Source organism: Phyllobates terribilis, unplaced genomic scaffold, assembly GCF_046119375.1.
Source record: "Phyllobates terribilis strain yellow unplaced genomic scaffold, ASM4611937v1 Scaffold_12__6_contigs__length_324123572, whole genome shotgun sequence".
Classification (NCBI taxonomy): Eukaryota; Metazoa; Chordata; class Amphibia; order Anura; family Dendrobatidae; genus Phyllobates; species Phyllobates terribilis.
Window position 1 is genome coordinate 31,891,700 of NW_027362772.1, and position 16,869 is coordinate 31,908,568.

The 16,869-nt window shown below is 44.6% G+C and overlaps 1 protein-coding gene across 1 annotated transcript in view; it reads right to left on the bottom strand.

The window, feature by feature from the left end:
• The window catches only part of LOC141172985 (B-cell receptor CD22-like), a 92,542-nt gene that overhangs the window by 24,646 nt on the left and 51,027 nt on the right, over positions 1–16,869 (bottom strand). The window contains exon 6 of the mRNA XM_073657595.1: positions 1,381–1,417. Coding sequence (XP_073513696.1) covers positions 1,381–1,417 — 37 coding nt within the window. The remainder of the gene's footprint in view (positions 1–1,380; positions 1,418–16,869) is intronic.

Below are 16,869 nucleotides of genomic sequence, written 5' to 3' on the forward strand. Positions count from 1 at the left end.
TGGTTCAAACAAAATTTTGCCAGATCAAAGAAAAGTGCAAGAAAATAGATCTGTCGGAAATTGTAAGACTTGTGGTAAGTCTTTGTGTGGGCAATGTACTGCCATAAATCAAAGGCAATGCCTAAAATGCGAAACACCAAATGTTTAGAAGGTGAATTCTGCGCCATATTTTCATTTTTATGCTCCTCCACCTACATTTTCTCTGCTTTTTGTTCTTCAGTTGTTGCTTATATGTGTGCACTTGAATAAAAAAAAATGCTTGAAAAACGTCTATTATAATTATTGTTATTTTCTGTAGAAAAATAAGAAAAGCAGAAAAAAAACAATCAAAAGCATTACTGTTGGATCTCACAATAATAATACATTACAAAAAATATAATTATTAATAAATAACCACAAATGAAACTCTAAAAATAAACGAAAACAAGCAAGGAGTCAAAATGACTCCTTTCAGTAGTTCTAGGCGGGGTCACGAGTCCAGTAGTCCTAGTGTTAATCCTCCACTAAGTATGACTAATCTAACCCAAGCTGGGGTACAGAAACGCCTCAGTAACATTAAAATAAACAAATCACCAGGACCTGATGGCATACACCCACGGGTACTAAGGGAACTAAGTAATGTGATAGACAGACCGTTATATCTTATATTTAAGGACTCTGTTGAGACTGGGTCTGTGCCACTTGATTGGCGACAGGCGAATGTAGTGCCAATATTCAAAAAGGGAGCGAAAAGTGACGCCGGATTTCAGCATATACTTAAAAATAAAATAGTAGGTTGATACAGGGATTTATTCTGACTGCTGGTTTCAGAGTCGGGAGGGAATTTTTCCTCAGGTGAAGATTGGCCAAATCATTTGGGGTTTTTGCCCTCCTCTGGATCAACTTTAGCAATTACAGAACTAACAGGTCGAACTTGATGGATGCAAGTCTTTATTCGGCTTTACAAACTATGTTACTATGTTACTTTTGTCTGGCCCTTTCTTTGAGTTTTGTGTGAAATGATCAATGATTTGATTTTTGCTTCATTCTCTTTTGTGTTTTTTCCTTGCAAGCAAATTAAATGAAGATAATAAGACCAAAGAATTTGTGATTGCAATCATTTTCAGGAAGAAACTGAGTATTATCTGACAGAATTGCAGGGGTGCCAATACTTTTGGCCAGCACTGTATATCAAGCCTCCTGATGAACCTGATGGATGGAGAAATGCATCGAGGCACAGACAAAGGAGGTCCTTTGTTCTTATTCTATTGGTGGCTCTTATATTACTATGGCTGGGTTTAGCTTATTTAATCCTATGATTGAATCTCACCTATAGTTATTATCTTGGACCGGATTACTTTATAAATAATTCAAGTTTTAAATTAAATGGGTAAGTCTTACCTCTATTTTCTTACTCCAAAAACAAGAGTCTCGCTTTCTGATATGATACAAAAAAAAAGTTTTAACATGCAGTAAATAATAATATTTCATAATAGTGAAATGTCACTCCCTCTCTGTACACAATAACAATTACCCTATAACACTGTTGACATGTTTTTGGATAATTAGATCAGTTATTTGAAATTTATCAACACAGTTACAGGTAGTTCAGTAGTCAAACCACTCTATTTGATTAAAGAGTAATCTTTGTTTGATTTCTTTTTCATACGAGTGAAATAAGTATTGAACACGTCACCAATTTTCTAAGTAAATATATTTCTAAAGGTGCTATTGACTTGAAATTCTCACCAGATGTTGGTAACAACCCCTCCAATCCACAAAGACAAGCAAATCATCTATATATGTCCATAAATTAAGTTATCTATAATACAATTGGCCAAGCTTTCCTCTGTCTGAAGCCTCTTTAGACTGTGCATGCACGATGCGCAGTCTGGCTCCAGACAGAAGAACACTTGGAGCCATTACAGGTAAGAGGAGTGTATGGCGCCAGAGATCGTGGTATGCGGAGACACTGAACGCATACCGCGGTCTCCAGCGCCATACTTACATACTTACCTGACTGGGAGGAGCATTGCCGCGGCACCCCTCTTCTGGCCGGAGAACGGGGGTGGAGTGTAGGTGTCGTAATCGGCGCATGCGCATAGCGCTATCTGGTGCCATTTTACTGAAGACACATTTACAGTGTGTCTTCAGCAAAATGGCACCAGACAGCATGGCGCTCCGGCGCCACACTCCTCCCCTGGCCTACGGCAGAACAGGACACAGCAGCGCTGGAGCACAGGGAAGAAAGGTGAGTATTAGTGTTTGTTTTTTTGTATGTGTGCAGCGTGAAAGGGATGAGGGGTGCCATGCATACCAGGATTGGGGGGTGAGGGGGCCACACATACCAGGATTGAGGGATGAGGGGTAGCACGCATACCATGATTGGGGGATGAGGGGTACCATGCATACCAGGATTGGGGGATGGGGGTACCATGCATACCAGGATTGGGGGATGAGAGGTTCCATGCATACCAGGATTGGGGGATGAAGAGTGCCATGCATACCAGGATAAGGATGAGGGGGCCATACATACCAGGATTGGGGATGAGAAAGACATGCATACCAGGATGAGGGATTGGGTACCATACATACCAGGATTGGAGGATAGGGGGTGCCATGCATACCAGGATTGGGGGATGAGGGGTGCCATACATACCAGGATTGGGATGAGGGATGCCATGTATATCAAATTTGGGATGAGGGGTTCCATGCATATCAGGATGAGAGATAGGGTGCCATGCATGCCAGGATTGGGATGAGCGGTGCCATGTATACCAGATTTGAAATGAGTGGCGCCATGCATACCAGGATTGGGGATGGGGGTGACATGCATACCAGGATTGGGGATGGTGGGGTGCCATGCATACCAGGATTGGGGATGAGGAGTGCCATGCATACCAGGATTGGGGGAAGAGGGGTGCCATGCATACCAGGATTGAGGGCTGAGGGGTATCATGCATTCCAGGGGTGAGGGGTACCATGCATACCAGGATTGGGGGATGAGGGGTACCATGCATACCAGGATAGGGATCTGGGGGGCATGCATACCAGGATTCGGATGAGGGGCCATCCATACCAGGATAGGGATGAGGGGCACCATGTATACCAGGATAGGGATGAGGGGCACCATGCATACCAGAATTGAGGGTGAGGGGTTCCATGCGTACCAGGATTGGGGGTGAGGGGTGCCATGCGTACCAGGATTGGGGGTGAGGGATGCCATGCATACCAGGATTGAGAGTGAGGGATGCCATGCGTACCAGTCTGGAGTGTGTGGGGTGCCATGCATGCCAGGATAGGAATGAGGCGTGCCATGCTTACCAGGATAGGGAAGAGGGCAGCACATAACAGGATGGGGGAACAGGATTGGGGAGCACAAATACCAGTATGGGGGGGCAGCACAAATACCATGATGGGGGCAGCACATACCAGCATGGGAGACCATATACCAATGAAAATGCTCGCCACCCGGGCTTAGAATGGGCTCAATAGCTAGTGTGTAATAATGAGAAATGACATAGGGAAAAAATATTGAACACATGAAGAAAGAGAGGTGCAAAAAGCAATGGAAAAACATGGCACCAGCTAAAACCAATCAGTAATTAGAAAGCAATCCTGCCACTTAGTGAAAAATAATATCAGCTGGTTCAACTGATGGCCTATAAAAAGGTGTCTCATTACCAAGGTACCACACAAGAAACATCTCATGATGGTGAAACCAGTAAGCTGTCTCAAGACCTTTGCAACCTTTTTGTTGCAAAACATACTGATAGCATTGGATACAGAAGAATTTCTAAACTACTAAAGGTACCAGTGAGCAGTATTGGGGCCATAATCCGCAAGTGGAAAGAACATCATTTCACCATAAACAGGACACAAACAGGTGCTCACCACAAGATTTCAGATAGAGGAGTGAAAATAATTATCAGGAAAGTTGTCCTATTGCCAAGAAAACATGTGGAGAGCTATAGAAAAACTTTAAATCAGCAGGTACAATTGCATCAAAGAAAACTATAAGAAATGCACTCAACCTCCATGGCCTTTATGTAAGTTTAGCACATAAGACTCCATTGCTAAACAAAAAGCATGTTGAAGCGCATTTATAGTTTGCTCAACAACATTTAGAAAAGCCTGTTAAATACTGAGAGAATATAGTCTAGTCAGATGAGACCAAAATTGAACCCTTTGAATGCCATAATACACACGTTTGTAAGTAAAAAAAACATTGCATATCACCCTAAAAACACCATACCAACAGTGTAGTTTGGAGGTGGGAACAGCTTGGCATGGGATTGTTTTTCAGCATACGGCACTGGTAAACTTCATGTAATTGAAAGAAAGATAAATGGACAAATGTACCGAGACATTTTTGATAAAAATTTGCTGCCATTTAGCAAGATGATGAAGATGAAATGGTGGTGGACATTTCAAAAGACAATGATTAGAGATGAGCGGTGTTAGACTCAAACTGTTCGCCAATCTCAAATTCGAGCTGTTTTGGGCGGTGTTCGAGCTGTTTGACGAACCCGAACAATTTGCAAAAAATTCGGCTGTTCGAGGTTATGTTCGATAACTGTTAGTGCACCAAAAGTGTAACTGGATTTTTTCACAGTAATACTGTTAATCAATGTTAATAGACAGTTTCAGTGTAGAGTGGGCGCTGGGAGGGGCAGGGGATGGATCTCTGCAGAAATAATGCCGATCTCCATTTTTTTTTCTTTCCCGCATTTATAGTGGAGAGGTGCTGTCTGTCAGCCTATCAGCAGTGCACACACGCAGCAAAGTGCTTTTTTCTCACACAAGCAAGGGCATGTGTCATTGGCTGTGTATGTCACATGTCCTTGCCCTATAAGACCCAGCCATTTTCCCCTTCGCCACCATTTTCTTACTACTACAGCTGAGTGTTAGACGGCACCGCTGCTGCTGTGGGCGCTATACAGTATAACTGTGTGAATTGCGAGCGGATTTGCTGTTAAATAGATAGGTTTAGGGAGCAGTGACTAGTTGTAATTGCAGCTCTTTTGAGGGCTAGGTTACAGCAGTTCCTAGCACTTTTTGCCAGACAGGTCTGTGCCAGTGCTGTGCAAGTGTTTTTCACAGCATTTGGCTAAATGTAGCTAAGCCAATCCTTTTGGGCCTGTAGCAGTGTCTGTTAGTCATTGGAGTAACCCATCTGAACCAAGCTACACCACCTGTGTATCTAATAACAATTTTTTACTGCATCTAGCCCAGTAAATCCTTTTGGGCCTGTAGCAGTGTCTGTTAGTCATTGGAGTAGCCCATCTGAACCAAGCTACACCACCTGTGTATCTAATAACAATTTTGCACTGCATCTAGCCCAGTAAATCCTTTTGGGCCTGTAGCAGCGTCTGTTAGTCATTGGAGTAGCCTATCTGAACCAAGCTACACCACCTGTGTATGTAATAATTTTTTTTTACTGCATCTAGCCCAGTAAGTCCTTTTGGGCCTATAGCAGTTTCTGTAAGTCATTGGAGTAGCCCATCTGAACCAAGCTACACCACCTGTGTATCTAATAACAATTTTTTACTGCATCTAGCCCAGTAAATCCTTTTGGGCTTGTAGTAGTGTCTGTTAGTCATTGGAGTTGTCCATCTGAACCAAGGTACACCACCTGTGTATCTAATAACAATTTTTTACTGTATCTAGCCCAGTAAATCCTTTTGGGCCTGTAGCAGTGTCTGTTAGTCATTGGAGTAGCCCATTTGAACTAAGCTACACCACCTGTGTATCTAATAACAATTTTTTACTGCATCTAGCCCATTAAATACCTTTGGGCTTGTAGCAGTGTCTGTTAGACATTGGAGTAGCCTATCTGAACCAAGCTACAACACCTGTGTATCTAATAGCATTTTTTTACTGTATCTAGCCCAGTAAATCCTTTTGGGCTTGAAGCAGTGTCTGTTAGTCATTGGAGTAGCCCATCGGAACCAACCTACACCACCTGTGTACCTAATAACAATTTTTTACTGCATCTAGCCCAGTAAATCCATTTGGGCCTGTAGCAGTGTCTGTTAGTCATTGGAGTTGTCCATCTGAACCAAGCTACACCACCTGTGTATCAAATAACAATTTTTTACTGCATCTAGCCCAGTAAATCCTTTTGGGCCTGTAGCAGTGTCTGTTAGTCATTGGAGTAGCCCATCTGAACTAAGCTACACCACCTGTGTATCTAATAACAATTTTTTACTGTATCTAGCCCAGTAAATCCTTTTGGGCCTGTAGCAGTGTCTGTTAGTCATTGGAGTAGCCCATCTGAACTAAGCTACACCACCTGTGTATCTAATAACAATTTTTTACTGCATCTAGCCCATTAAATACCTTTGGGCTTGTAGCAGTGTCTGTTAGACATTGGAGTAGCCTATCTGAACCAAGCTACACCACGTGTATCTAATAGCATTTTTTTACTGTATCTAGCCCAGTAAATCCTTTTGGGCTTGAAGCAGTGTCTGTTAGTCATTGGAGTAGCCCATCGGAACCAACCTACACCACCTGTGTACCTAATAACAATTTTTTACTGCATCTAGCCCAGTAAATCCATTTGGGCCTGTAGCAGTGTCTGTTAGTCATTGAAGTTGTCCATCTGAACCAAGCTACACCACCTGTGTATCAAATAACAATTTTTTACTGCATCTAGCCCAGTAAATCCTTTTGGGCCTGTAGCAGTGTCTGTTTGTCATTGGAGTAGCCCATCTGAACTAAGCTACACCACCTGTGTATCTAATAACAATTTTTTACTGCATCTAGCCCATTAAATCCTTTTGGGCCTGTAACAATGTCTGTTATACATTGGAGTAGCCTATCTGTACCAAGCTACACCACCTGTGTATCCAATAACAATTTTTTTACTGCATCTAGCCAAGTAAATCCTTTTGGGCCTGCAGCAGTGTCTGTTAGTCATTGGAGTAGCCTATCTCAACCAAGCTACACCACCTGTGTTTCTAATAACATTTTTTTACTGCTTCTAGCCCAGTAAATCCTTTTGGGCCTGTAGCATTGTCTATTAGTCATTGGAGTAGCCCATCTGAACCAAACTACACCGCCTGTGTATCTAATAACAATTTTGAACTGCATCTAGCCCAGTAAATACTTTTGGGCCTGAAGCAGTGTCTGTTAGTAATTGGAGTATCCCATCTGAACCAAGCTACACCACCAGTGTATCTAATAACAATTTTTTACTGCATCTAGAATAGCAAATCCTTTTGGGCCTGTAGCAGTGTCTGTTAGTCATTGGAGAAGCCCATCTGAAGCAAGCTAAACCAACTGTGTATCTAATAACATTTTTTTACTGCATCTAGCCCAGTAAATCCTTTTGGGCCTGAAGCAGTGTCTGTTAGTAATTGGAGTAGCCCATCTGAACCAAGATACACCACCTGTGTATCTAATAACAATTTTTTAATGCATCTAGCCAAGTAAATCCTTTTGGGCCTGTAGCAGTGTCTGTTAGTCATTGGAGTAGCCCATTTGAACTAAGCTACACCACCTGTGTATCTAATAACAATTTTGCACTGCATCTAGCCCATTAAATACCTTTGGGCGTGTAGCAGTGTCTATTAGACATTGGAGTAGCCTATCTGAACCAAGCTACACCACCTGTGTATCTAATAGCATTTTTTTACTGCATCTAGCCCAGTAAATCCTTTTGGGCTTGAAGCAGTGTCTGTTAGTTATGGAGTAGCCCATCGGAACCAAGCTACACCACCTTTGCACCTAATAACAATTTTTTACTGCATCTAGCCCAGTAAATCCTTTTGGGCCTGTAGCATTGTCTGTTAGTCATTGGAGTTGTCCATCTGAACAAAGCTACACCACCTGTGTATCTAATAACAATTTTTTACTGCATCAAGCCCAGTAAATCCTTTTGGGCCTGTAGCAGTGTCTGTTACTCATTGGAGTAGCCCATCTGAACTAAGCTACACCACCTGTGTATCTAATAACAATTTTTTACTGCATCTAGCCCATTAAATCCTTTTGGGCCTGTAACAGTGTCTGTTATACATTGGAGTAGCCTATCTGTACCAAGCTACACCACCTGTGTATCCAATAACAATTTTTTTACTGCATCTAGCCCAGTAAATCCTTTTGGGCCTGCAGCAGTGTCTGTTAGTCATTGGAGTAGCCTATCTCAACCAAGCTACACCACCTTTGTTTCTAATAACAATTTTTTACTGCTTCTAGCCCAGTAAATCCTTTTGGGCCTGTAGCATTGTCTGTTAGTCATTGGAGTAGCCCATCTGAACCAAGCTACACCGCCTGTGTATCTAATAACAATTTTTTACTGCATCTAGCCCAGTAAATAATTTTGGGCCTGAAGCAGTGTCTGTTAGTAATTGGAGTATCCCTTCTGAACCAAGCTACACCACCTGTGTATCTAATAACAATTTTTTACTGCATCTAGCCCAGCAAATCCTTTTGGGCCTGTAGCAGTGTCTGTTAGTCATTGGAGAAGCCCATCTGAAGCAAGCTACACCACCTGTGCATCTAATAAATTTTTTTTACTGCATCTAGCCCAGTAAATCCTTTTGGGCCTGAAGAAGTGTCTGTTAGTCATTGGAGTAGCCCATCTGAACAAAGCTACACCACCTGTGTATCTAATAACAATTTTTTAATGTATCTAGCCAAGTAAATCCTTTTGGGCCTGTAGCAGTGTCTGTTAGTCATTGGAGTAGCCCATCTGAACCAAGCTACACCGCCTGTGTATCTAATAAAATTGTTTTACTGCATCTAACCCAGCCAATCCTTTTGGGCTAGTACCACAGTTTGGCCACTCAGCTCTGCTCGGTTTCCATATATCGTTTTTTGTGCAAACAACTACAGAGTTGCCAATTAGTTAACCACTAAAATGAGTGGCAAAAGGCCTGCTGCTGGTGGAAAGGGGAATAGGCTTGTTGGAAAGGGAAAAAAGGTTGTGTCCTTGAGGTAGGTGGTAAAGCATCAGTAACATTTGCAGAAGAAAGACCATCTTCCAGCCAAACTAAAATGTCTACTTCTTTTCGTGGACAATGTGATATGATCCCTTTCTTACGGACACGCCCATTGCTACAAATTCCAAATGAGGCACAAAAACAGCAGGTGCTTCAACGGATATCAAGTGCTCCTTCAAGTGGGCTCTCCTCCACCTCAACTTCAACATCACATATACTCCAGTCCTCAGAGGTGTCACCCCAATCGCACTTGCTTCCTCACAGCTCTCAAGTCTCCAGCTGCCCATCTGAGTATGGGGTAACACAGATGGTTGAGTCTGCAGAGCTGTTTACTCATATAATAGCCTGTGAATCAGAGGTCTGCTCCAGAGCTTCTGTGAATCCAGAATAGGAAATGATCTGCACTGATGCCCAGAATGTTTATGAGTCCGATCCAGGCACAGATGAAGAAGGTTCTGAGCATAATGTAGACCATCGTTCTCAAACTGTAACTCCTGTTGGTGGAGACAATGAGGAAGACGATGATGAGACTCAGATACCTCATTGGAGCGTCAACTTGACTTTTCGGTCAGGGCAGGAAGAGGTTGGCGCTGAGGACGACGGGTGTGAGAACACACAGGGTGATGATGAAGAGTAGAGATGAGCGGTGTTCGACTAGAACTGTTCGCCAATCTCAAATTCGAGCTGTTTTGGGCGGTGTTCGAGTTGTACGACGAACCCGAACGATTTGCAAAAAATTCGGCTGTTCGAGGTTATGTTCGATAACTGTTCGTGCACCAAAAGCATGTCCTGCATGTCTGGCGCTATATAGAGCACCAATCATGCAGGGATTGTCTGCCACTCACTGTAATGCCACAGCCATGGTGGTTGTGGCATTAAAGTGATTGCCCAAATCGATGGGAACTGTGCGCACAGTGAAACATGAAAAGCCGGCAATTCAGCAGCGGCGTACACCGGTACCCGACAATTTAGAACCGAAAGAATAGAGCTTCACACATAGATTAGATAGATAGAAACATGTCAGTCACATATATAAGAAGTACAGTGACAGTGTTGCTTACTGTACTTGTCATTCATTGTGTAAAGGATTTATTAAAAAAATATATTAGTGTTTTCATGCACCGTCTCTTTAAAAAAGCCGGCCGGCAATTCAGCAGCGGTACCCGACAATTTAGAATGGAAGGAATAGAGAACCACACATAGATTAGATAGATAGAAACATGTCAGTCACACATATAAGAAGTACAGTGACAGTGTTGATTACTGTACTTGCCATTTAGTGTAAAGGATTTATTAAAAAAAATATTAGTGTTTTCATGCACCGTCTCTTTAAAAAAGCCGGCCGGCAATTCAGCAGGGTACCCGACAATTTAGAATGGAAGGAATAGAGCATCACACTTAGATTAGATAGATAGAAACATGTCAGTCAGATATATAATAAGTACAGTGATAGTGTTGGTTACTGTACTTGTCATTTAGTGTTAAAATAAAGGATTTATTTAAAAAAAAATTGGCGTGGGGTTCCCCGTAATTTTAGGCTCTAGCGGAGGTTAAGCAGACAGCTGGGGCAGATGTTTGAAGCCTGGGAAGGGGTAATACCCACGGAGCTTCCCAGGCTACTAATATCAGCCCCCAGCTGAATGCCTAGCCTTTACTAGCTATTAAAATGGGGGACCCCCCAAAAAATTGACGTGGGGTCCCCCCTATTTTAATAGCTAGCAAAGGCTAGGCAGACAGCTGGGGGCTGATATTAATAGCCCAGGAAGGGTGCCATGAATATTGGCCCCCTCCCAGGCTCGAAACACCAGCCATCAGCCGCCCCAGAAATGGCACATCCATAGGATGCGCCAATTCTGGCACTTAGCCTCGCTCTTCCCACTGCCCTGTAACGGTGGCAGTGGGGTAATAGGGCTGGGGTTGATGTCAGCTTATAATGCCAGCTGACATCAAGCCCAGGTTAGTAATGGAGAGTCGTCTATAAGACACCCCCATTACAAACCCCATAGTCAAAGTTAAAAAAAAACACAAACACCCAGAATAATGTCCTTTAATTGAAATAAAGACACAATTCTTTATTGTTCTAAATTAAACCAAACTTACAATCACGCCCATTCCAGCTGAAGCCAACGATCCCCTGCAATAAAAGAAAAATAATAAAGCAACATAATCCTTATCTTTCCATGGTTCCCACGACAGCCTCAGCTCTGCTACATCGAGATGACAGGCTGGACCGCAGCAGAAAGCTGCCATCCAGCCTGTCATCCCGCAGACACTGAGAAGCGCAGGCTTGTTGCGCTCCTCAGCGTCTCTCTGTGACGGCATCCAGATGAGCCGAGTTCATGTCCAATGAACTCGGCACACCTCATGCACGTCACTGACAGCGTGGGAAAATTCTCACGCTGAAGCGCTGAGTGCAGGAGAATTCTTCCACGCTGTCAGTGACGAGCATGAGGTGAGCTCATGTTCAATGAACTCAGTTCACCTCATGCACGTCACTGACAGCGTGGGAAAATTCTCCTGCTCTCAGCGCTTCAGCGTGAGAATTCTCCCACGCTGAAGCGCTGAGTGCAGGAGAATATTCCCACGCTGTCAGTGACGTGCATGAGGTGAGCCGAGTTCATTGGACATGAACTCGGCTCATCTGGATACCCTCACAGAGAGATACTGTGGAGCGCAAGCAAGCCTGCGCTTCTCAGTGTCTTCGGGATGACAGGCTGGATGGCAGCGTTTTGCTGCGGTCCAGCCTGTCATCTCGATGTAGCAGAGCTGAAGCTGTCGTGGGAACCATGGAAAGATAAGGATGATGTTGCTTTATTATTTTTCTTTTAGTTCAGGAGATCGTTGGCTTCAGCTGGAATGGGCGTGACGGTAAGTATGGTTTAATTTAGAACAATAAAGAATTGTGTGTTTATTTCAATTAAAGGACTTTTTTCTTGGTGTTGTGTTTTTTTTAAATACTTTACTAGAAATTCATGGTGGTCATGTCTAATATTGGCGTGACCCCATGAATTTCGGGCTTAGGGCCAGCTGATAATGCCAAGCTGGCCCTAACCCCTTTATTACCCAGTGAGCCACCGCACCAGGGCCCTGGATGAGTTGGGTACAGCGCCAGAAGATGGCGCTTCTATGAACGCGCCATTTTCCGGGGTGGCTGCGGACTGCAATTTGAAGCTGGGGTGGCCCAGAAAGCTTGGTCCTCCCTGCGCTGCGGATTCCAGCCCCCAGCTGCCTAGTTATACCTGGCTGGACACAAAAACAGGGCGAAGCCCCACGTCAATTTTCTTTAAATTATTTCATGAAATAATTAAGAAAAAAAGGGCTTCCCTACATTGTTGTGTCCGGCCAGGTACAAATAGGCAGCTGTTGGTTGGGGGCAGCCCGTTCCTGCCTGCTGTACCTGGCTGGACACAAATATAGTGCGAAGCCCCACGTCAATTTTTTTTTAATTATTTCATGAATTTCCTGAAATAATTAAAAAAAATTGAAGTGGGGCTTCGCACTATATTTGTGTCCAGCCAGGTACAGCAGGCAGGAACGGGCTGCCTCCAACCACCAGCTGCCTATTTGTACCTGGCCGGACACAACAATATAGGGAAGGCCTTTTTTTCTTAATTATTTCATGAATTTCCTGAAATAATTAAAAAAAATTGAAGTGGGGCTTCGCACTATATTTGTGTCCAGCCTGGTACAGCAGGCAGGAACGGGCTGCCCCCAACCACCAGCTGCCTATTTGTACATGGCCGGACACAACAATATAGAGAGGGCCTTTTTTTCTTAATTATTTCATGAATTTCATGAAATAATTAAAAAAAAAATACGTGGGGCTTCGCCCTATTTTTGTGTCCAGCCAGGTACAACTAGGCAGCCGGGGGCTGGAATCTGCAGCGCAGGGAGACCCAAGCTTTCTGCCCCCCCCCCCCGCTGCAAATTGCAGTCCGCAGCCACCCCGGAAAATGGCGCGTTCATAGAAGCGCCATCTTCTGGCGCTGTACCCAACTCATCCAGGGCCCTGGTGCGGTGGCTCACTGGGTAATAAAGGGGTTAGGGCCAGCTTGGTATTATCAGCTGGCCCTAAGCCCAAAATTCATGGGGTCACGCCAGTATTAGACATGACCGCCATGAATTTCTAGTAAAGTATTTAAAAAAAAACACAACACCCAGAATAAAGTCCTTTAATTGAAATAAACACACAATTCTTTATTGTTCTAAATTAAACCATACTTACCATCACGCCCATTCCAGCTGAAGCCAACGATCTCCTGAAATAAAAGAAAAATAATAAACCAACATCATCCTTACCTTTCCATGGTTCCCAGGACGGCTTCAGCTCTGCTACATCGAGATGACAGGCTGGACCGCTGCAGAACGCTGCCATCCAGCCTGTCATCCCGCAGACACTGAGAAGAGCAGGCATGCTTGCGCTCCTCAGTGTCTCTCTGTGACGGCATAAAGATGAGACGAGTTCATGTCCAATGAACTCGGCTCACCTCATGCACGTCACTGACAGCATGGGAAAATTCTCACGCTGAAGCGCTGAGTGCAGGAGAATTCTCCCACGCTGTCAGTGACGTGCATGAGGTGAGCTCATGTCCAATGAACTCAGCTCACCCCATGCACGTCACTGACAGCGTGGGAAAATTCTCCTGCACTCAGCGCTTCAGCGTGAGAATTCTCCCACGCTGTAAGTGACGTGCATGAGGTGAGCTGAGATTATTGGACATGAACTCACCTCATGCACGTCACTGACAGCGTGGGAAAATTCTCACGCTGAAGCGCTGAGTGCAGGAGAATTTTCCCATGCTGTCAGTGACGTGCATGAGGTGAGTTCATGTCCAATGATCTCAGCTCACCTCATGCACGTCACTGACAGCGTGGGAAAATTCTCCTGCACTCAGCGCTTCAGCGTGAAAATTCTCCCACGCTGAAGTGCTGAGTGCAGGAGAATTTTCCCACGCTGTCAGTGACGTGCATGAGGTGAGCCGAGGTCATGTCCATCTGGATGCCGTTACAGCGAGACACTGAGGAGCGAAGCAAGCCTGCTCTTCTCAGTGTCTGCGGGTTGACAGGCTGGATGGCAGCGTTCTGCTGCGGTCCAGCCTGTCATCTCGATGTAGCAGAGCTGGAGCTGTCCTGGGAACCATCGAAAGGTAAGGATGATGTTGGTTTATTATTTTATTTTTATTGCAGGAGATCGTTGGCTTCAGCTGGAATGGGCGTGACGGTAAGTATGGTTTAATTTAGAACAATAAAGAATTGTGTGTTTATTTCAATTAAAGGACTTTATTCTGGGTGTTTGTGTTTTTTTTAACTTTCACTATGGGGTTAGTAATGGGGGTGTCTTATAGACGCTTCTCCATTACTAACCTGGGATTGATGTCAGCTGGCATTATAAGCTGACATCAACCCCAGCCCTATTACCCCACTGCCACCGCTACAGGGCAGTGGGAAGAGCGAGGCTAAGTGCCAGAATTGGCGCATCCTATGGATGCGCCATTTCTGGGGCGGCTGACGGCTGGTGTTTCTAGCCTGGAAGGGGGCCAATATTCATGGCACCCTTCCTGAGCTATTAATATCAGCCCCCAGCTGTCTGCCTAGCCTTTGCTAGCTATTAAAATAGGGGGGACCCCACGTCATTATTTTGGGGGGTCCCCCATTTTAATAGCTAGTAAAGGCTAGGTATTCAGCTGGGGGCTGATATTAGTTGCCTGGGAAGCTCCGTGGGTATTACCCCCTTCCCAGGCTTCAAACATCTGCCCCAGCCGTCTGCTTAAACTCCGCTAGAGACTAAAATTACGGGGAACCCCACGCCAATTTTTTTTTTAATAAATCCTTTATTTTAACACTAAATGACAAGTACAGTAACCAACACTATCACTGTACTTATTATATATCTGACTGACATGTTTCTATCTATCTAATCTATGTGTGATGCTCTATCTTTCTGTTCTAAATTGTCGAGTACAGATGCTGAATTGCCGGCCGGCTTTTTCAAAGAGACAGTGCATGAAAACACTATTATTTTTTTAAATAAATCCTTTACACTAAATGACAAGTACAGTAAGCAACACTGTCACTGTACTTATTTTATATGTGACTGACATGTTTCTATCTATCTAATCTATGTGTGAAGCTCTATTCTTTCTGTTCTAAATTGTCGGATACCGCTGCTGAATTGCCGGCCGGCTTTTTTAAAGAGAAGGTGCATGAAAACACTAATATTTTTTTTAATAAATCCTTTACACTAAATGACAAGTGCAGTAACCAACACTGTCACTGTGCTTCTTATATGTGTGACTGACATGTTTCTATCTATCTAATCTATGTGTGATGCTCTATTCCTTCTTGTCTAAATTGTCGGGTACCGGTGTATGCTGCTGCTGAATTTGCCGGCCGGGTTTTTAAAGAGAGTGTCTTCTGAGCAGTTTGTCAGCTTTTGGACACCTTTGAAGGTGTTTTTTATGTGTTTTTTTTTGCCTGTCATTGGTTTTAATGGTGTTCGACGGTGTTCTAAGGTGTTCAACGAACAGTTCGACGAACAGTTCCTCGAACATCCCGGTGTTCGACGAACCGAACCGAACCCGAACACTATGGGGGTGGCTCAACACTAATGAAGAGGTTGGAGATCCCACTTACTGTCAACCCACAGTCAGCCAGTCGATGAGGTCAGCAGAGGAGGTGGAGGAGGATGCTATTGACGACGAGGTTAGGTTGCACCTTCCTGGACAGAGATGGAGTACTGGTAGCACGTCAACAACTGCATCCTCAACAACAACTCTGCCTCTGACCACAAGTCGTGGTCGCTCTTCTGGTCGCATGGGCTCTAAGCCTTGCATAGCCTGGGCATTTTTGAGATCGATAGGGAAGACCAAACTCATGTTATCTGTAACATTTGTCACCAAAAGCTAAGTAGAGGCCAAAAAATCCATAGTTTGAGTACTTCAAGCATGAACCGTCACATGGATATGAAGCATAAGTTGCAGTGGGAAGCTCACTGTGCTACAATGCGGCCTAGCGGGCCGGGCCAACCACCGTCTGCCCCATCTTGTGCATCCGCGGCCTCTTCATCCTCTGTGACTGGGGGGACAGCAGTCACACATGTTTTTGGACGCAGACCAGCCACCTCTTTACCCGCAACAGCCAGTGTGATTGGCAGGTCATCAGTTCATTTGGAAGTGGAAACACCTGCTGGTGTTGAGCGCTCTCTGACATCGAGAGCACCACCTTTGAATCAAGGCAACATAACATGTCCGCCTGCATCTTCCTCACAGGCCGGCAGTTTGCCGGGGACACCCTACTCAACCCCGTCTAAGCACAACAGCCAGCCCTCGGTTCCTCAGACGTGGACAAGTAAAAGACCATTTCCTCCTAGCCATGACAAAGCTAAGAGGTTGAATTTCACCATCTGCAAGCTGTTGGCTACAGAAATGCTGCCTTTACACCTGGTGGACACAGAGGATTTTCGAGACCTTATGTCCGTCGCAGTGTCCCAGTACCAGATGCCCATTCGCCTCTACTTCTCAAAGAAATGTGTGCCTGCGCTACACCTGCATGTTGCACACAACATCACCGCTTCCTTGAGAAACTCTGTGTGTGACATGATGCATTTCACCACAGACACTTGGACGAGTAGGCATGGACAGGGGCGTTACATGTCGCTGACTGGGCACTGGGTAACTATGGTGACAGCAGGACAAGAGGCTGCTGTCCAAGTCTTGCCGTCCCCATGAGTTGTGCGTCAATCCTCTTTATCTAGAAGTTCCTCCACTGCTTCTGCCTCCTCAATCTCCTCTCAGTCCTCCACCTGCACCAAAAGCCTGTCTGGTAATGCCACCCACGTTCTAACAGCGCAGAAGGAATCCTGCACACCTCCTTACTATGCTGGCAGCAGGGCTCAATGGCATCAGGCGGTGTTTACTTTGAAATGTCTGGGAAATGAGAGTCACAC